The 22,060-nt window shown below is 43.4% G+C and overlaps 1 protein-coding gene across 2 annotated transcripts in view; it reads right to left on the bottom strand.

Moving 5' to 3' along the window:
- Window positions 1-19,715, bottom strand: part of DHDDS (dehydrodolichyl diphosphate synthase subunit) — a 38,920-nt gene extending 19,205 nt beyond the window's left edge. For both annotated transcript variants that reach the window (XM_070383261.1, XM_070383269.1), the window contains exons 1-6: window positions 19,629-19,715; window positions 18,984-19,099; window positions 16,909-17,025; window positions 11,986-12,128; window positions 8,511-8,627; window positions 7,465-7,566 (exon numbers count right to left, since the gene is read on the bottom strand). In XM_070383261.1, the coding sequence (XP_070239362.1) occupies window positions 7,465-7,566; window positions 8,511-8,627; window positions 11,986-12,128; window positions 16,909-17,025; window positions 18,984-19,046 (542 nt within the window). In that variant the 5' untranslated portion in view covers window positions 19,047-19,099; window positions 19,629-19,715. The remainder of the gene's footprint in view (window positions 1-7,464; window positions 7,567-8,510; window positions 8,628-11,985; window positions 12,129-16,908; window positions 17,026-18,983; window positions 19,100-19,628) is intronic.
- Window positions 19,716-22,060: the final 2,345 nt, after the last annotated feature.

Raw genomic sequence — 22,060 nt, 5'->3', positions numbered from 1 at the left:
CTGGAATGCCATCACCTCCACTAGCTTTGTTTGTAGTGATGCTTTCTAAGGCCCACTTGACTTCCCATTCCAGGATGTCTGGCTCTAGGTGAGTGATCACACCATTGTGATTATCTGGGTCGTGAAGATCTTTTTTGTACAGTTCTTCTGTGTATTCTTGCCACCTCTTCTTAATATCTTCTGCTTCTGTTAGGTCCATACCATTTCTGTCCTTTATCGAGCCCATCTTTGCATGAAATGTTCCCTTGGTATCTCTAATTTTCTTGAAGAGATCTCTAGTCTTTCCCATTCTGTTGTTTTCCTCTATTTCTTTGCATTGATCGCTGAGGAAGGCTTTCTTATCTCTTCTTGCTATTCTTTGGAACTCTGCATTCAGATGCTTGTATCTTTCCTTTTCTCCTTTGCTTTTCGCGTCTCTTCTTTTCATAGCTATTTGTAAGGCCTCCTCAGACAGCCATTTTGCTTTTTTGCATTTCTTTTCCATGGGGATGGTCTTGATCCCTGTCTCCTGTACAAAGTCACGAACCTCAGTCCATAGTTCATCAGGCACTCTATCTATCAGATCTAGGCCCTTAAATCTATTTCTCACTTCCACTGTATAATCATAAGAGATTTGATTTAGGTCATACCTGAATGGTCTAGCGGTTTTCCCTACTTTCTTCAATTTAAGTCTGAATTTGGTAATAAGGAGTTCATGATCTGAGCCACAGTCAGCTCCTGGTCTTGTTTTTGTTGACTGTACAGAGCTTCTCCATCTTTGGCTGCAAAAAATATAATCAATCTGATTTCGATGTTGACCATCTGGTGATGTCTATGTGTAGAGTCTTCTCTTGTGTTGTTGGAAGAGGGTGTTTGCTATGACCAGTGCATTTTCTTGGCAAAACTCTAGTTTACATTAAATAAAAAATCTTGGCAAAAATAAGGTGAAACAGACACATCCAGATCCAGATCCTAAGGAAACAATCCAAAATGCAGATAAGAATTAAGGCCATAGATTTCACTGTAGCCCTATTTGTAATGATGATAAATTAGAAATAGCTTATAGAACCAACAGCAAAGTGATTAAGTGATTTAAGTGAAATTAAAGCAAGATATATTCTGTAGCCATTAAAAATTATGATATGAAGAATTATTAAGAAGACTTCCCTGATGGTCCAGTGGTTAAGAATCCACCTTCCAATACAGGGGATGAGGGTTCAATCCGTGGCCAGGGAACTAAGATCCCACACGCCTCATGGCTACTGAGGTTGTGAGCCACAACTACTGAACCTGTGTACCACAGGGAAAGATCCCACATGCTGCAACTAAGACCTGTTACAGCCAAAAATAAATAAACAAATAAAGGGAAGAATTATTAAAAACATGGGACATGGAAGAGTGCTCATATTACAAATAAGCAACAAAGCATGATTAAGGTTGTAAGTTGTTCACAGTGTAATTTCTTCTGTTAAAAATATTTATGACATTGAAACATGTAAAATATCATGTAAGAAACGAGTTGCCAGTCCAGGTTCGATACACAATACTGGATGCTTGGGGCTAGTGCACTGGGATGACCCAGAGGGATGGTATGGGGAGGGAGGAGGGAGGAGGATTCAGGATGGGGAACACATGTATACCTGTGGCAGATTCATTTTGACATTTGGCAAAACTAATACAATTATGTAAAGTTTAAAAATAAAATAAAATTAAAAAAATAAAAAAATAAAAATATTTATGTCATTATTGGATTAGTGTTTTAAAAAGATGACTCTGGCTGAACTCCCAACCATAGCTGATCACCACTTTTGTCAGCATCAGCTCTGTGCCTTGCACATCACATCCCTTACTGTGGTACATGGCACCATGGATTACGTATTAGTGTACACACACCTGACTGTGAACTGCTTGAGGGCAAGCCCTTATCCTGTTCTTCTAGCAGAGGACTTTGCCAGGACAGAGGAAGATTTGTTCGAATAAATCAATCAATGAACCACTGAAAACAGATCTCAGAAATAAATATTCACTAGTTTTCCAAATATAAATACATCTAAAACGTATTTGACTATGTACCTTTTTAAACAACCTAGAACTCAAACACAAGTAACAGACATTGTCACAGCTTGCTAGAAAAGATAGTTAAACACACACACATACATAAGCACACAAGAAGGCTCAGAAGGAAATACTTCAAATCAAAACTTTACCTGGCAGCCTCCCTGGTGGCTCAGGGGCAGGCAATCTGCCTACCAGTGCAGGAGACCCAGGTTCGATCACTGGGTCGAGAAGATTCCACATGTCTCAGAGCACCTAAGCTGGTGCGCTACAACTCGGTGCTCTCTAACTACTGGGCCTGTGCTGTAGAGCCCGGGAACCATAACTAGTGAAGCCCAAGAGCTCGTCTCCGCTATGAGAGAAGCCGCTGCAATGAGAAGCCCACACACCACAACTAGAGAAAAGCCCAAGCAGCAACAAAGACCCAGCACTGCCAGAAAAATAAACCCGTTACCAGGACTGTTGCTGAGGGTCGAATCCTGAGAGATTTAATTTTTCATCTTTATATAGCTTGCAAATTTTCTCTAATGATTACCTCTGACTTTTATAAAAGTATGCATATATTGCGGGGAGGTTGTATTCTTTTTAAAAGAAGTATTTCTATTTAGGATAATGGAAAACTTCTGGAAATAGTTGTGATGATTACACAACACTGTGACTGGGCTTTATGCCACTGAATTATAGTAAAAATGGTTAAAACAGTAAAATCTACGTTATGCATGTCTTATCACAAAAAAAAAGTAAAACATCTTCTGGAAGGATATTGGTACAAATATTCCACAAGATAATGGCTCCTCCCTAGTAAACTCCTTATTTCAGGATATGGCCAACCTAAAATAAAATCAATTAAAAACCTATAATGGAGATATGACATCAGCTTTGGGAAGGGAGGCCTGGCAACAGTGAGTATCAGCAAGACAGTGAATGGCCCGTAAGGGAGAGTAAGCACGTGTCACTGTTCCCAGGACCATCTTGGAAACACAGACCCTGTTCTAGAAGGTACAAACTCAGAAATGCGCCCTGTGATAACACCATAGTGCACTTCTCTAGCATTCAGTTTATAAAGAAGGTGGTGAAGAACACAGGCTATGGAAGCAGATGCCACTGAGGTGGAGTCCAGGCTGTCCCACTTAGTTTATGTGACTTTATGTTAGGCAGGGCAACTAACCTTTTTTTTTTTTTTAATTTTTCGGTTGTGCCACCTGGCATGCGGAATCTTAATTCCCCCATCAGGGATTGAGCCCACACCCGCTGCAGTGGAAGCACAGCTGTAACCACTGGACTGCCAGGGAAGTCCCAACTAATCTTCTTAAACCTTAGTTTTGGGCTTCCCAGATGGCACAGTGGTAAAGAATGCCAATCAGGAGACGCAGGACACGTGGGTTTGATCCCTATGTCGGGAAGATCTCCTGGAGAAGGGAATGGCAACCCACCCAGTATTCTTGCCTAGGAAATCCCATGGACAGAGGAGCCTGGAAGGCTACAGTCCATGGGGTTGCAAAGAGTCAGACATGACTGAGCATGCACGCACCCATGCACATAGCCAATCTTAGGGCTTCCCTGGGGGCTCAGTGGTAAAGAATCCCGTTGTCAAAATGCAGGAAACACAGGGTCAGTCCCTGAGTCAGGAAGATCCCCTGGAGAAGGGAATGGCAACCACTCCAGTATTCTTGCCTAGGAAATCCCATGGACAGAGGAGCCTGGAAGGCTACAGCCCATGGGGTTGCAAAGAGTCAGACACAACTTAGTGGCTAAACAACATGAGTGGTCTTATAAAGTGGGACAAATAATAGTCACTACCTTATATGAAAATCAGATGAGACTATGCATGATAAACTCAGTCTCGTGCCTGCCATATAAGATCTGATAACTATTAGATATTAATTTTTATTTTTATACTTTATTATTGCTTATTTCAACCTTCCTATAAGGCAGTCGGTATACCACAGTGAAAGACAGCATAGGCTCTGGAGCCAGGCTGGAAATCCTAGTCAACTTTGTGAACTTGGTTATTTAACCCCATGCTGTGCTGTGCTTAGTCGCTCAGTCGTGTCTGACTCTTTGCAACCCCATGGACTGTGTAGCCCGCCAGGCTCCTCTGTTCATGGGGATTCATCAGGCAAGAATTCTGGAGTGGGTTGCCATGCCCTTCTCCAGGGAATCTTCCCAACCCAGGGTTCAAACCCAGGCCTCCTGCACTGCAGTTACATTCCTTACCAACTAAGCCACCAAAGAAGCCCCATTTAACCTCATGCTGCTGCTAAGTCGCTTCAGTCATGTCTAACTCTGTGCGACCCCATAGACGGCAGACCACCAGGCTCCCCTGTCCCTGGGATTCTCCAGGCAATACACTGGAGTGGGTTGCCATTTCCTTCTCCAATGCATGAAAGTGAAAAGTGAAAGTGAAGTCAGTCAGTTGTGTCCGACTCTTAGCGACCTCATGGACCGCAGCCCACCAGGCTCCTCCGTCCATGGGATTTTCCAGGCAAGAGTACTGGAGTGGGGTGCCATTGCCTTCTCCGATTTAACCTCATAGTGAGGTTCAATTTATAAAAACAGTATTTACCTCAAAGCGTCTATCTAAGGATTAAATGAAGTATATACATGGACTACTTATCAAGTGCTGGCTGCAAAGAAAATGCTTAGTAAACACTAGCAATTATTATTAACACTATTGTTTTAAGGGGAAGATAGAGGCCTGCAGAGTGTTAAGACCTATTCCAGAAGAGTTTATTAACTATCATTTATGCTCAACCTAATTCCTTCTTCTGTAATTTGAGACTCAAAAAACAATCTATTAATATGGCTGCTAGAAAAAATATATATACCCTGGAAGAAAGGAAAATGAGGAGCTGGATAGTGGTAATGAGAGAACAGAAAAATTCCAGTTATGAGAAGAGTAGAGCCTGGCTGTAGTGAACTCACTGACTCTCTGTTATAAATATGGATTTGCCTAAAACTGAAGAACATAAAGAGCACTGCCTCAGGCCCTGATCAGCCCAATCTGAGCTGAACATCAAGCTTCCTGAACTGGTGGTTTGAGAGACAGCCTCCTTACCCGAGTAACCTGCCCAGCCCACACCATGTCTGCATGACTAACCCACACAGGCAAGTTACTAAACCATGCAGGGTAGAAAAAATGGATATGAGAAAATTTGCTAGGCAAAAAGCAAGAAGTCCGTGGCTATGCAATGTGGGAGGAACATAAATCATCCTGCACTAGGAGGAGAGATCAGAGCTCTAGTCCCAGGCATGAAGGATGTTAAATCTGCTTGCTAAATAGCTTCTTTTCTTTTTAGCACAAATATTTGTAAATGCATAAAATGTTAACTGTAAAGCACTAAGAATATAATGAACAACTGTAGAATCATCCAAGAATCAGAAAATTACCAGTAACTTGCATCTACTTATATATCCCTCATCTACTTATATCTCATCTTCCTGCCCAGCCCCACACTGCCAACTTAGCCTGTATCTTCATTTTTTCCCACTAATAGCTAATTTTCAATCCACATATTAACTGACCTGTGTACACTGTTTGATACTGTTGCTCCCACCCCACCTGCGCTGATGAACACCTTCTTTACTTGCTTTCTTTAATACTGGCAGTGCTTTTGTTTCAACCTTTCTGGTTGTTCATTCTCTTTTCCCCTTAAGGCTTCTTTTCCTCTACCCAGCCAGTTTTCTCAAAACTCCATCCTAGGCCTTCTCTTCTTCTCACTCTAGAATCTCCTCAGATTCCTTAGGCCCTCTCTTTGCATCAGTTACCATACTGTTACCCCAGTCCCCACCCCTCCTCTCTACTGTAGACCTGACATCTATGCTCAACAACTACAGGATATCCTAGACCAAACTCCTGACCTTCTTCCTCAAACTGCATCCTCTCAGGGTTCTCAGCACAGTGAAGGGCACCACTGTCCTCTGTTGCATAAGTCAAAGTCACCCGTAACACCCACCTGGAGTCACCCACCAAGTTTCCCAGCGTCAGCCCACCAAGTCTTCTCAGTTTGATCTGCTGCATTACTCTTGATTCACTCTGGGCTATTCCACCATCACCACCATAATTTAAGCTCCCTTCCAAGTACTCTCTGCTTGAATTTTTCCCAACAGTATTTGTGCAACTCACAAGCTCCTCACACGACTGCCTCTTTCCCCAGCTATTACTTATCCACCCACCCCCCTGGGAGGTCACTTATCACTCATTTCCTTTGGAGAGCCTTCCATACTAGGTCCATTCCTCTTAAGTATAAATTCTTATTGAACCACGCACCAATGCCTTTATCACGCTTAGCATCAATATAGTTTTATGCTGACTTGTATGACCTTGATAATGTTTGCTTCCCTTGCCAGAGCTCCATGAAAACAGGAAATACATGTTTTTTATTCTTACCACTATATCCTCTATATATAGCAATTTGCCTGGCCTTTTGTAGGCACTTAAAAAATATCTGTTTAACGAATGAATGATTGATTGAATGAATAAAATTATGTAGCACAGAAAGATCATTCAGCTATTGGGGAGAAGAGGGATTCATAAAATAGCCTTAAAAACTATCTCTTTTTCTTCTTATATACTTTCATTCTCATTGAGAAACTTCATTTTAATTTAGTTTCCCAGGAAAATAAAATTATATCCAAGAGGCGAGTCAGAAAAATTCCTGGGTCCCAAGACCCCATATGTCAGGACAAAACCTCTGGAATCAAGACAGTTTTTGATAGAAGTCCCAGCTCTGGCACTTGTTAGCAGAATGACCTTGGGAAAGTCATTTCAGTGTGAGCTCAGTTTTCTCATCTATAAAATGGAGAAAAGACTCAAATCTCTTACACTTAAGAATATTAATTTAATAAAATACAAAGCATAATGTATTACCTGGGTTTTTTTTTTTTTTTTTGCTACTTTATTTTACTATTGCTGTTGTTAGTTTACTAATATTATTACCAAAGGTTATACTCATAATAGAGACTGAGCAGACAGATGGCTTCCAAAGTCTCTCCCAGCTCTAAATATCCCACCACACTGTTAATGATGAACAACTTTCTTTTTGAAAAATACCTGAATCTTGTATGAACTGTAACATGACAGGTCTGAAGGACAATACCCCCCAAAAGCTGCATTCCTGAAAAATCATTCCTAGAAAAACTCTGCCAGAGCACCAGGAGGGCATCATGTTTATTGCATGCCACAGTGTTGCTATCCTGCTATGCCATTTTTCTGGAAGTTCTTGGTATGTGGTGAACACAGAGAAATTCTAAAGCAGGCTATAAGAAGTCATTCTGAAACTCTAAGTGAGGGGAATCACCCTCACCTGAATCTTTCCACATACATTCCTGCTCTGACTTCTGACCCACGCACATGACTTAGGAGGGACTGTATGGTTTGGTGCATGCCTGCTTTCCCTATCAGTCACCATGCTGAACAACTGTGGGTACCTGGGATCCAGCAGGCCTTGTTCCACTCCCCAGGCCATCTCTCTTACAGCATTGCTGATTTCATGACGGGATGTGTAAGCAAAACAGATGTTCAGGAAACACCTGAGAAGGGAAGAACAGAATAATTTACCGAGAGGGACAGGGAGTAAGAAGCAGAGTCCCTGATTACAGAGCACCCCCTCTGTGGTAGAACACACATCAAAGGTTAACCATGGTTACCTCTGAAAGGCGAGATTATTAGTTTTTTGAGTTTTCCTATTTTCCTTGGGGGAAAAAACATTAGTTTTGTAGTAAGAATAATACTAACTGATCCTTATTATTCACTTAATCTTCTTGCCTTCTGCTAGCACCTGGCTTTCAGAGGATGTGAATTCATTGTGATTATTAGAACAAGTAGAGAAGAATAGGAAGGAAATCTGATGTGAAACAAATCCACTGCCAAATATACATTACATTGCAAAGCCACACATAATGAGGTTTGGATGATTAAACTCTGTTCCCAATGCATCGGCATGCCCTCCCCAGGGCATCCCATCTACTGGTCAAAGCAGTGGGACAGAAAGAGAATTTCTTGAGGGATCTGTCTTCAGAGACAGGGATAATGCTTGATACATTCCTACCCCATCCTCTGTCAATTAAAAAATACACACAAACACAAACATATATATTTAAATATGTATATATATACATTAAATGTATGTAAACAGGTACACACACATATATATACATGCACAAATATATGTATATATTTATATACTTAAATATGTATGTGTGTGTATATATATGTGCATATATATAGGAGGGGGCAAGGCCCATGAGGGATGAAGATAAGAAACTGCACGTGTGAACATACACACATGTAACAGGTACTGCAGAAACATCTCCATCTGCCCTATAGCTGAAGGAGGAAGCTTCTAAGCATCCGAAACCAAGTCCTTGTTGCCTCTTGTACCAAATGCAGGCCAAGAAAGGCCCAGGAGGTCTCCCCAAAGTTAGAGGGAGTCAAAGATTGATACAGGCCCCTAAGGGAAAATCTGAAAACTTACTTGTTGTAGTTCTTGGTGGTCTGCACAGCCTGTGCGACCAGCTCCTGGAGATCCAAGGGCAACAAATGCAGATCACCCAGGACCCGGATACATACCCCATGCTTCTGCAGTTTCTCCCTAATCAGGGGGGAAAGGAGGCAGGTTTGGGAGTTGGGACAGAGCACCTGCTGAGCTGGAGAGAGCAAAGTGCTTAGATAATACTCAGTTACCAGCGTGAGTGCTTTCCTGTGTGTCAGGCACCATTCTACATGTATTATTTCATTGCATGCCTTCAATGTCTGTGAAAGGAGTTTAGTACATTCCCTGTTCTCCAGCGGGAAACTGAGGCTCAGACAGAATAGGCTGAGGCTCAGATAGGGATTACCCAAAGTCAAAACAACCATCAAGAGCCGTGTCAGGACTGAAACCTAGGTCTGTCTGATTTGAGAACCCAAACTTCTTTAACACATATTACACTGCCTCACGTGTCCCTGTCGGCAAGCTGCATCACATGGATTCTCTGCTATCTGTCCCATTCTGACAGGCAAACAAACTCAAGGGCAGGAGTTGTATTACTAGTTACTTTTGTTAACTTCTCGTGAAATATAAGTATAGCAACATCTAACATTAATTATATGTTTGTTAATTGCCAGACATTGGTCTGCGCTTCCCTGATAGCTCAGTTGGTAAAGAATCCGCCTGCAATGCAGGAGACCCCGGTTTGATTCCTGGGCTGGGAAGATCCACTAGAGAAGGGATAGGCTACCCACTCCAGGATTCTTGGGCTTCCCTTGTGGCTCAGCTGGGAAGGAATCCATCTGCAATGTGGAAACCTTGGTTCGATCCGTGGGTTGGGAAGATCCCTTGGAGAAGGGAAAGGCTACCCACTCCAGTGTTCTGGCCTGGAGAATTCAGGACTATACAGTCCATGGGGTCACAAAGAGTCGGACACCACTGAGCAACTTTCATTTTCACTTTTTCAGACATTGGTCTAAGTGTTTTACATGCATTCCATTTTTACATCTACCTTTGAGGCAGACACCATTATTATTCCCTTTTTACAGATGAAGAAACTGAGGCCCAGGGAGGTTAATTCATTCAAGATCAGGCAGCTGGTGAGTAGAAAGTCAGATACTGAATTAAGGCAGTCTGGTTCTAGGGCCTGTCTTTTTAATCACGACATTACACTGCCTCTATATAGTAACTCCCAAATGGCAGAGTGAGCATGAGCTCACTGTTTCCTAGTCAGCTTCTTGAACTTGGGAATGCTAAAGAGAAACAGAATGACTAATGTTTGGAAAACAGGAGCTCCGTAACAAGAAGTATACTGTGGGGTGAGGGTATCTGGCAGGTTCTGGAGAACCCTGATCCAGAGTTGAAGGCTGCACCCACAGCCTTTCCACACTGCAACCCTCAACCACATTTCTTCCAAGAGTGAAGCAAGATCTAATCACCTAGTTTTGAGAACCCACTTGAGTACTAGTAGACAAATGTATACTCAAAATCAAGGCAATATTTGAATAAGAACACCTAGATTTGGGAATTCCTTAGCAGTCCAGTTTTTAGGACTCTGCACTTCCACTGCAGGGGGCACAGGTTCAATCCCTGGTCAGGGAACTAAGATCCAGCGTGCCCTGGGATGCGGCCAAAAAAGAGAAAGAATACCTAGATTCAAGCCCTAGTGCTACTGCTTACTATCTGACCTAGCATAACTGCTTAGCCTCGCTGAGCCTCTTACCTTGTAAACTGGGGGTGCTAACCATCTCTGCCTTACTGGGAAAGTGCACATGACCCGAAGGAGGGCTACAGGGAAGGAGCTGTGAAAGTGCTGGCAAGGAGCCAGGAGACCTGGGTTCCCAGCCTGGCTCTGCCACTGGTTTGCTGTGTGACCATGGGCAAGCCTTTCTCTTCTTTCCACCAGGGTTAGTTTCCCAACTGATGAAACCAAACTAGACCAGTGGTTTTCCAAACTTCTTTTAGCCAAACAACTCTTTCTTTGAATCAAATCTGAAACAGATGCCCAATATGTAAAAGATAAAGACAAAGCGGCACTGCATACCCTGTCCCCTCTGGGCCCTTGCACGCCCGCCCTCACAACACTGGGGTTCTGTGGCACACTACAGAAAAACCACTGCTGAGGCTTCTTATTGCTCTGCCCAGGACTTCATAACCTAAGACCATGTCCTCTACTACTGACTGATTAGAACAATCTCAGGAGCACCTTTTAAGAACTCTAAGATTACCTCCTGTCTCTTGGAGTGCAGTATAATAGACAACAGCTTAGCTCCAGAGTCAAAAAGATTCTGTCTGTTTTGGCTCTGTCTGTCTGATAGCTGCACAACCCAAGATACACACCTAAACTTCTCTGGTTTTTACTTTCTTCCTCTCTACAACTGGGATAATAATACCTTTCTCACAGGATAATGTGAATATTAAACGAGAATGCACATTAGGCTCAGGGCCTGACACACAGTATAAGCACTTTAAAAAGGCAAAATTAGTGTGAAATACAGAAGAATCTGAACACCTGAAACGTATCCCCATTACCTCCGTCCCCAGTCCCTTGGGTGTGACTTCTGAGCCACAAAGGAGGCAGTAATCTCTGTGACTCAGAGTTTCACCATCTTAACATGGACAGAGAAGCCTGGCTACTCTCCCCTCACCCAGACCCACACAGGGACAGAAATGACAGAACTGTCCTAGGCCCAGCTCTGCTAGAGCTCTAAGTATTCTGTTCTCTCCTCTTCCTGGTCCTGGAGTGAGGAGGAGCTGGGCAGAAAATGGTCGTAATGAAGACTTTGGGGCAGTCCGGGCTGGAGAGAGTTCCACATTTTGGAGCAAATAATTTCCACCAAACTTCCTCTTCATCCCATTCTGGCTTTGCTCCCTGAGTTAAGGCTTAAACATAATGACAGATAAGACTAGTACTGACTCATCCCCATAAAGGCCTTTTGTGCATCATCCAGTTCCTTCCAAGGGAATATACAGGGAAGCATAGTTGCTTTTTAGGGATGACTGCACCACAGAAAATGACTTTTTCAAAGTTTCTCTCACTCTACTCCCCTGGTCACAGCTTACTGGTCCCAGGATAGAAATCTGATCTAAGGTGGGCTGCTTAGAACTAGAACCAACTAGGGTTTTAGTTCATTCTGGGCTGTGCTCTTGAAGCAGACAAAGCTGGTCTGTGGAGCCAAAGAAGTAAATGTCCAAGGAGGCATTTAGAATCCATTATCTAACGGATTCCAATCCCTGACTTCAGTTCTACCTGAGGCTGGTCGTACGTGTCCTTGAATTCTATGAAATACCTCCATACCCTCAAATAAATGATTCCTTTGAAAAAAGAGAAAAACTAGCTTGTCATACTTGCCACTGAAGAGGTCTTATTAACAGCAGAAAGATTTAGAGTTCCTTAACTAGCCCCAGAAAAGAGAGCTGAGGGTTAGGATAAGGCTGGAGGTGGTGGAAGGACGCACGCTCCCCTCTGACAGCATCTTACTGTTCTTCCATCAGGCGGCTAAACTTCTCCCGGGCCAGATCCATTAGCCCGTCTACTTCACTCTTGGAGCGTTTGAAGTTCTCGATGCTGAACGCATAGACCGTCACCTCCAGGATGCCCAAGTTCAAACACCAACGCAGAGTCTGAGGGGGAGAAGGCAAGGAGCTAGGATCCAGGAAGAGCAGGAAGGGAAACGGGGCATGCCTCAGCCCCATCTCAGTGCTGGAAGTGGGAGACAGACTTTCTTCCTTCCCACTCTGGGTAGAACTAGGATAATACCAGAATAGTGAACCAAACAAGCAGAAAGCCACCAATTGAGAGACTGAAAAATGCGAACTTAATGAGTATTATTACGCTGATGCTACTGTGGTTTACTGGAAAGAACTCTTCACTGAGAGAGTAAAGTTCTAGGTCCTAGCCCCTGACTCCATCATGCACTAGCTATGTGACTGCAGGCATATCATTTAACCTCTCAGGGCCTAAATCTCCTTATCTGTGAAACAGCATCACAATCCATCCCTCACCAGGTGGCTAAAGGTACATAAGAACACAGGTGCCCATAGCATCATTATTCCAGAAGACTGAGAGGCTGATGAGTTACAAGAAAACACGCAACAACTGCACAAGTGTGTAGCATTTAAGTCTCCAAAGTGTTTCCACATACATTTTTTCATTTGATTCTTCAAGCAACCCTTTGAGAAAGGCATTATTGTTTTCATGCCTACTTTACAGATAGTAAAACTGAGCCTGGGAAAGTGAAGAAATGTATCAAAAGTCCACAGCTCTACTGTATGAATCCATTATGTGAGGTTCTAGAACAGCAAACATTCATCACACTGAGTGACAGAAATCAGAACAGTGGGTGCCTGTAGAGAGGAAGAGGAGGTAGCATAGGCTTTCACTGGGGTGGGGGGGGGCCACAAAGGAACCTTCTAGAAAGATGGAAATGTTCTATATCTTGATAGGGGTGTGGAATAGACAGACAAGTGCAATTGTCAAAACCCCAAATTTGTGCATTTCCCTGTATGAAATTACATCTCAATGAAAAGAGAAGTAAAACTCAAATTTAAACTCAGTCTTCTGGTACTTCTCTAACCCAGTGCCACTAAAGGTGGAGAACAAACTGGAGCTGAGAACAGCAGTGCTGAAACAGGGAGCCTAGAGGTTAAAGGCAAGGGATAGAGGACATTCAAACAGAACTGAAGAAATAAAGCTGAAGAACCACCTTTCTAATTCGCTATCAGATACACAAACACATTAACTGCCAATAGGCTTGGGCCCTGAAGACCTTACCAGGCAGCGAACTTAGTGGGTACATCTGGGTTGGAGCCCACCACTGACCTCAGTCAGTAAAGATGCTAATAACAACTTCAATTTTTGAGCACTTCCTTTACGCCAGCATGTGCCACATGCTTTTCATTGAACCATATTATTTAATCCTTATGTTATTTCCCCATATTGTAGATGGAGGAACTGAGGCAAAGGGAAGCTATGTAACTTAAAGCAGGTCACAGAGCCAGGAAGTGGCAGAGCAGGGGTGCCGATGAATTCTAAGTGACCACAGAGCTTAAGCTCCTAAGCACTAGGGCAAAACCGCCTCTAGTCATAAAAGAGAAACTTCAGGTCAACAGACCTGAAGACTCCACAATGTTGGAGAGAACTCCACAACCACTCATTCAAGGCAAAAAGTATCACTGTGCTGGCTGTGTTCTTGTGCCAGGAAGCTGAGATCCATGGGCTAGAGTTTCACAAAGATCAACACAGTCCATTGTTATCGTTAAATTTAATGTTTCCCAATTTGCAATAGGCATTAAAACCATAAAATGCTGATGACCTCTGTTGGAGTCATGTCCTTGTTTGTCTGGTCCTTTTCCTAGTTTAAGCACTTAAAGGCCCGTGTCCTGAAAAACACCTCAATCTCAGGATGGGTAGTTACCCCCTACTTTTGCTCTGGAAATGTCACGTCTAAGAATTTATTCTAAACTAGTGCCATTTATCAAAGTGAAAAGTGAAAGTGTTAGTTGCTCAGTTGTATCCAACTGTTTGTGATCCAATGGACTGTAGCCCACCAGGCTCCTCTGTCCATGGGATTCTCCAGGCAAGAATACTGGAGTGGGTAGCCATTCCCTTCTCCGGTGGATCTTCCTGATCCAGGTATCGAACCCAAGTCTCCTGAATCGCAAGGGGATTCTTTACTGTCAAAACCACCAAGGAAGCCCAGTACCATTTATAATGTCCAATAACAGTGGAGCAGCTGAACAAACCATGTCAGATCCTCAGGATAAAATGTTCCACAGTCATCAAAACATACAGGTAGAAAGGCTATACATGAACCTAGAAAAATACTTGCCCAAATGTCAAGAAAAAACAAGGTTATCAAAGCTATAGATAAAATACAGACCAATGGAACAAGATAGAAAGTCCAGAGATAAGCCCACACACCTATGGGCACCGTGTCTTTGACAAAGAAGGCAAAAATATACAATGGGGAAAAGACCGGTCTCTTCAATAATTGGTGTTGGGAGAACTGGACAACTACATGTAAAAGGATAAACTCAAAATGGACTAAAGACCTAAATGTAAGACCAGAAACTATAAAACTCCTAGAGAAAAATATAAGCAGAACACTGTATGATATAAATCATAGCAAGATCCTCTATAACCCACCTCTTAGAATAATGGAAATACAAACAAAAATAAACAAGTGGGACCTAATTAAACTTAAAAGCTTTTGCACAGCAAAGGAAACTATAAACAAGGTGAAACGACAACCCTCAGGAGGAAATAATAGCAAATGAAACTGACAAAGGATTAATTTCCAAAATATACAAGCAGCTCATACAACTCAATAGCAGAAAAACAATCAACCCAATCAAAAAGTGGGTAAAAGACCTACCCAGACATTTCTCCAAAGACATCCAGATGGCTAATAAACACATCAAAAGATGCTCAACATCATTATTAGAAAAATGCAAGTCAAAACTACAATGAGATATCACCTCGCACCAGTAAGAATGCTGCTAAGTCACTTCAGTCGTGTCCGACTCTGTGTGACCCCACAGACAGCAGCCCACTAGGCTCCTCTGTCCCTGGGATTCTCCAGGCAAGAACACTGGAGTGGGTTGCCATTTCCTTCTCCAATGCGTGAAAGTGAAAAGTGAAAGTGAAGTCGCTCAGTCATGCCCAACTCTTAGTGACCCCATGGACTGCAGCCTACCAGGCTCCTCCGACCATGGGATTTTCCAGGCAAGAGTACTGGAGTGGGTTGCCGTTGCCTTCTCCCCAGTAAGAATGGCTATCATCAAAAAAATCTACAAACAACAAGCGCTGGAAAGGGTGTGGAGAAAACAGAACCCTCTTGTACTGTTGGTTGGAATGTAAATTGATATACCCACTATGGAAGACAGTATGGAGACTCCTTAAAAAACTAGGAATAAAACTATCATGGGCTTCCCTGGTAGCTCAGCTGGTAAAGAATCCACCTGCAATGCAAGAGACCCTGGTTCTATTCCTGGGTGGGGAAGATCCCCTGGAGAAGGGATAGTCTACCCACTCTAGTATTCTTGGGCTTCCTTGGTGGCTCAGCTGGTAAAGAATCTGTCTGCAATGCAGGAGATCTGGGTTTGATCCCTGGTTGAGAAGATCAGCTGGAGAAGGGAACAACTACCCACTCCAGTATGTCCAGGAAGACAGTATGGAGATACCACACAACCCAGTAATATCATTATTAGGCATATACCCTGAGGAAACCATAACTGAAAAAGACACGTGTACACCAGTGTTTACTGTAGCACTATTTACAGTAGCTAGGACATGGAAGCAACCAAGATGTCCATAGACAAACAAATGGATAAAGAAGCTGTGGTATATATACACAATGGAATATTACTCAGCCATAAAAAGGAACACATTTGCGTCAATTCTAATTAGGTAGATGAACCTAGAGCATATTATATAGAGTGAAGAAAGTCAGAAAAACAAATATAAATATATATTAAAACATATATATGGAACCTAGAAAAATGTATTGATGAACCTATTTGCAGGGCAGCGATGGAGAAGCAGACATAGAGAACAGACATGGGTGGGGGGTTGGAGAAGGAAAGGGTGGGATGAATGGAAAGAGTAGCATAAAACATATACACTACCATATGTAAAACAGATAACCAATGAAAATTTGCTGTATGACTGACTCAGGGAACCCAAACCCCCTATAACAACGTAGAGGGGTGGGAAAGGGTGGGAGGTGGGAGGGAGGTTCAAGAGGAGGGGACATATGTATACCTATAGCTAATTCATGTTGATATACGGCAGAAACCAACACAGTATTCCTGAAACTCCAATACTTTGGCCACCTGATGCAAAGAACTGACTCATCGGAAAAGACCCTGATGCTGGGCAAGATTGAAGGCGAGAGGAGAAGGGGACGACAGAAGATGAGATGGTTGGATGGCATCACCAACTCAATGGACGTGGGTTCAGTAAGCTCTGGGAGTCCGTGATGGACAGGGAGGCCTGGCATGCTGCAGTCCATAGGGTCACAAAGAGTTGGACACAACTGAACGACTGAACTGAACTGAAAAATAAACAATTTTTTTCAAAAGCATAGATATAATTTTACGGATGTTAAGTCATGTCAAACATACTATAAGGACTGGGATGAGGCACAGAACAATATAAACTGTTGATTAAAGTGGTAAGAGGAGACAATTTTGCTCTTATATCTAATACTTTGTAATGATTAACTAGACGATTTAATTTTTTGTGAATGTTGGTATGAGACTTACAGCTAGCAAACAAGCAAGGAAGAAAACAAACAGCTATAAAAGCACTCCCAAACCACAGCAAACTCAGGGCTTGGATTTTAACTATAATCCAATTCTCCCCAGACCATTCACCCTTGATTCTGCCACCCATACCCACCTCTGCCAGTTTGTTGAAGCCCTGTGAGTGGCCCTCCTGCCGCTCCACTTGGCACTTCTTGGCATAACGACGGTTCCCATCCATTATAAACGCAATGTGTTTGGGCATGGGGCCTGCCTGTCAAGTAAGAAGACAAACGGACACATCACATAATACTCAGAGATAAAAGGAGACAATATGCCAAGATGATAGGCTTGAGTTATATGATAAAAGTCCTGAGGAAGGGAATTGGGTATTCTGTATTTTTTTGCTCAATATATAAGCATTAAGCACTTTTATTTATTTTTATTTATGTGTTTATTGAGCCCTTACTACATATCAAGGGCTATACTAGATTTTTTATACTTCACCTTAGCTTTTTTTCCATCATACAAACATATGAAGTAAATAGTATTATCTGCACTTTACACATGAGAAAACTGAGGCTCAGAGAGGTCAAGTGACCTGCACAAGTTACACAGCTAAGAAGAGACAAAGTGGGGATTCACACTGAGGTCTGTGTGCTTTCAGAGTGCATGCCTTAACCATATGCCCTTAACCACCAGCTTGGTTTCATTAGCTTTCAACTGGAAGACACAAGAAAGATAATGATGGATGTGGTCAAATGTAGAGGGCATCCCCCTCATAAAACAGGCATCCACTTCCATCTGAGTCCTGTCACACAGGAATAGAGGCCTAAAATTGTTGGATCTTCTTATTTCACAAGAAAAGACACTCAAGATTTTTATAAAAATTTCAATGTCAGGAGCCACTTCAAAACAAACAAGAAAGGCATTTGGGAGGCAAACAAAACTTCTTATCTGGCTTAGAGCAGCCTTACATTGTACACCATAGCAAAAATTCACTCCTTGGACTATTTTCCCTCATTGGAGGGTTTCTTCATAGACCGCTTCCCCTGCAACTCTCTGACATTTTCTATTTTCACCCCTACATAGAGCTGCTGCTGCTGCTAAGTTGCTTCAGTCATGTCTGACTGTGTGACCCCATAGATGGTAGCCCACCAGGCTCCCCCGTCCCTGGGATTCTCCAGGCAAGAACACTGGAGTGGGTTGCCATTTCCTTCTCCAATGCATAAAAGTGAAAAGTGAAAGTGAAGTCACTCAGTCGTGTGTCCAACTCTTAGTGACCCCATGGACTGCAGCCCACCAGGCTCCTCCGTCCATGGGATTTTCCAGGCAAGAGTACTGGAGTGGGGTGCCATCGCCTTCTCTGCCCTACATATAGGCCCCTCCCCCAAAAAATATTCCAATAAAGTCATGAAGTTTGTTCTTCCCAACACAAGACTGCAGTGATTCCCTAAGGAGACGCTTTCCATTTCCTGCACTGCCTGAGATCACTTGGCATTTTTTGTGTGTGGGGAGGTGGTGTTCAAGGCTTACTCATAAATTCACTGCTACCCACTGCTTGGCAGCCTGGGGCTGAAACCAAGCTGACTGGCTCCAATCTCAAACCTTTCATATGCAGAGGATATAACTTTGCTGTGATTCCTAGAGAAAAAGTTGAGGGAAGAGACAGGGGAACCAAGGAGAGTGTAGGAAACAGTGACTATAGTCTTCAAATGGCTGAAAGGCACCCCCAACAATAGTAATTAAAAACTGCTAGACACTGTGCTGAGGGCTTTCTATGTAGTTTCATCTAATCCTCAAAACCACCATATAAAGTCACATGGTTAGTACATGACACAATAGAATGTTCATTCACAGTTGTCTGCCTCCAGATCCCAAACTCTTAACCATTATGCTCTACCATCACATCAAAGAAAGATTAGTTATTTTATCTAAACCCAGAGGACAGTACTAGGAATAACCGATCAAAGTTCTACGGAAACAAATTTCAGGAAAACCTAACAGCCGTGCTGCCCAGTGACACCAGGAGGTCCTAGGTTTCCTGAAAACGCGGGAGTTAGGACAATAATTTGCCAGAAACGTAGACTTGCAATTCTAAGATTCTTTAACACTGCTAAATTCTCTTACAAATCCATAAACGTCAGGGGTTACTCAATTTTAATAACAGGTTTTGATATAAGTTTACCCAACAAACCAAAAGGCCAGCTGGTGCTGTGGGCCACTGCTCACCTTTATGATATTGGCACAGAACCGCTCCCAAAATGACAGCTCTCCTTCTTTGACCCATGACATAGTTCCCGCCCTGGAGAAGCAGCACAGGACGATCAGACACCAACCAGGTAACTCTGTATAAACAAGAAAGAGAACCATAAGTCACCACGCCGGCAAACAACTACGTTTGACTTGCAGGGATTCACCAAAAATGGTAGAGAGCAGCCAGCATTAGAACCCAAAGGCACTGGCCTAAGCCTCTAGTCTTTCCCCACCCAGACTTAAGACAACAGGACTTTGAGGGCAGAGGTCTTTTCTTGGCTCCACGGGCTTGGTGGAGCTTGCTGCTATATTCCCTTCTCCCTCAGTGTCTGCACCGCCTTTTTCTGAACATCTATTGAAAACGTCTGTTTCCTGTCACATCGTAGCGCCTACATCCTGATCCTTCCCCCTTCTTCCTTTTCCATCCTCCCCCAGGCAGCTTCTGACTTTCGGTGCACCAGGTCGACAACCCTTTCAGCTACTGCACCCGTTACCTCCTATCCTAGAGATTTCCCAATTATTTACTCTCTGTCACTTCCACTGTTCCTTTTGCCTGTCCCACAGCTGCCTCTTGCCCAGTCAATCTCTCTCCTTCAGTCCACCCCACCCTGAATCCAGCACCTTGACAAGCACCACCAGCGCCTTCCAACTGCTCCAGTGAACCGACACTTCCTCACGACGTGGCGCTAGAAGAACACGTCATCGTTGGGCGCTGGGACACGCCTCTCCCGTCACCTAAGGGGCGGAGCCCTAGCCTGCGCTTTCGCGGTCTGAGGAGGAGGAGCGACGAGGCCAGCATTCCCGGCCGTTCGAACGCCTGGGGGCTGGGTGGGGTGAGGCGAATGCGAGAGCCGGGCTTTCGGGAAGCGGTGAGGCGGGCGACTCGGCTTCGGGCCAAGTGTCAGGGACCTCGCTGGGGAAGGAGGGGTCCAGACCACCTGGGAGAGCCGCTAAGTCTGTAGACCATCCGGTTACAGGACAGGAATTAGGAGTCAGGGGAGCCTCATCTCAGAAATGCCGGGACTTCTCAGCCGCCAGCAGCAGAGTAGGACTGCTGAGATAAAGGGGTAAGGCAGTGTTCTGCTAACTGTAAGGCTGCAGAATTGGCTTTAGAGCTGATACAAGTCTTAAAAAGCCTGTGTTTACACCGTTTTGTCTTATTTAGTGGATTTAATCGTTTGCGAAGTTCCAGGCTCTCGTTAGTCTTACAAGACACTTAACCTCAATCCATTTTGTGCTGACTTAAGGCACACACATTTTAGAGTTTGCATTTGCAGGACCTACCCAAGGAACTCAAAAAAAGGATTAAGGTCAGAAAGAACTCTGCTTAAGAATGGCTTCTAAACTATAAGGCCATCAACTAACCCTGACAGAAAAATCGGGGGTATTCTTTCTGTACCAAACCTTTAACGAAAAGGGCTTCAGGAATTCAAGTTACTAACTCACAAAAGGAATTGGGAGTTTGGTTTTCTCAAAATCAAAGGGCGGAAAACAAAAACTACCATTTTCAAAGAACCTTCCTGTTCCAGTGTCATCAAAGAAACAAGAGATACTGCAGTCATAACTCCCAATTCATTATTTTGTCTTCCACTCTTTATGATAAAAGGGTTATTTTTGAGTGAAATGATCAAAGCCCTCTAGAGATGAGTAACCCATCCATGAATTTCTTTTTCATCCTTCCTGCTTGGCATCTAGGGTGCCTATCTGATTACTTCAATTTTGCAGGAAAACCATTTACTGAAATCCAGTAGTTTGCTGCTTTTAACATCTTCCATGACCGGCTTTGACTTTTGGTAGAAGTCCCTGGAGTGTTTAGTTGCTCCGTTATGTCTGACTCTGCAGCCCCATGGACTGTAGCTCGCCAGGATCCTCTGTCCAATAGATTTCCCAGGCAATACTGGAGTGAGTTGCCATTTCCTTCTCTAGGGGATCTTCTTGACCCAGGGATCAAACCATCATCTCCTGCATTGCATAACTGTTTACCAGTGAGCCACCAGGGAAACTTCTTACCCTTGTTTTTGTTAATGGTTTTTTGCACTTTGTGTGATAGTTGGTATGCTTCCAATCAAATAAACTCTTTTTATGGGGGAAGCTAGATGTTAAGAAATAGAAGGCTAGCGAACTTGTTAACATGTGTTTGTAACTAGTCAGTGTTATCTCCTCTGGCCTCACTTTCCCCAGTTTCCAGTATTTCCCTCCCTGGGTTGCTACAGGGGGTTAATTAATTAAGATTTGTAAAGGGCTTTGAGGAGCAAGGGACAAAGTATTATTAGGGTCTCATGCCCCAAGCCATGGCCCCATCCTTTCATCCCAGCCAGTGGCACAGGCAACCCCATTCTTATGCATGCCAAGCCCTTAATCCCCTTTGAATGTGGCAGCTTCCAAGGAAAGGACAAGAGGCCCTAACTAGAAACAAAAATCCACTGTAATGAGGTGCTAAAAAGACTGAACTTTCAAGATTCACTCCTAAGAAAATGGCTGAACCAAAAACTTAATGGTTCTTCTCATGACTTGAGTCCCAATCCAAGAAGGTGGAAATAACAGTCGGAGGAAGGCGCCTTAAGTATCAACCAAGATGACAGTTTCGGTACCAATAAGTTTTTATTCATTGTATATTCCCAAGGAAAACAAAGGAAAGGGAAAAGGGTCAGCGTGTGTGTTACAAAATGATAGCAAATGGGAAAGGAAGTACCTGGCACAGCAAAATCAGCCATCAAATAAACACTGCCCAGATGGGGTCGCCAAAGCCCAAGGGGCTATGTGTCCTGCAGTTCAGGAATGAGAAGGGATGAGGAAAAGAACAGATGGGTACATGCTTTTCTACCCTCCCTCCCTCCCTCCCCATTAAATTCAAGATTTCATACAAAGCTTTGGTTTCTAGCAGTAAACATGGAGTTACATTCGTCCGTCTGCTATTAAACAATCTTGTGGCTACTTTGACATAAGTTTCTTGCACCTGCATGAAAGTTCCTGAGTGACTTGGATATACATTCATCTTTCCTTTCGTGGTCTCCCAGCCCCACCTTCTACATGGAAGGCCCCCTTCATTGCTC

This window comes from Bos mutus, chromosome 2 (genome assembly GCF_027580195.1).
Source record: "Bos mutus isolate GX-2022 chromosome 2, NWIPB_WYAK_1.1, whole genome shotgun sequence".
Taxonomy (NCBI): domain Eukaryota; kingdom Metazoa; phylum Chordata; class Mammalia; order Artiodactyla; family Bovidae; genus Bos; species Bos mutus.
Note: the sequence above shows the minus strand (reverse complement) of the source record. Positions and strands in the feature narration are given on the sequence as shown.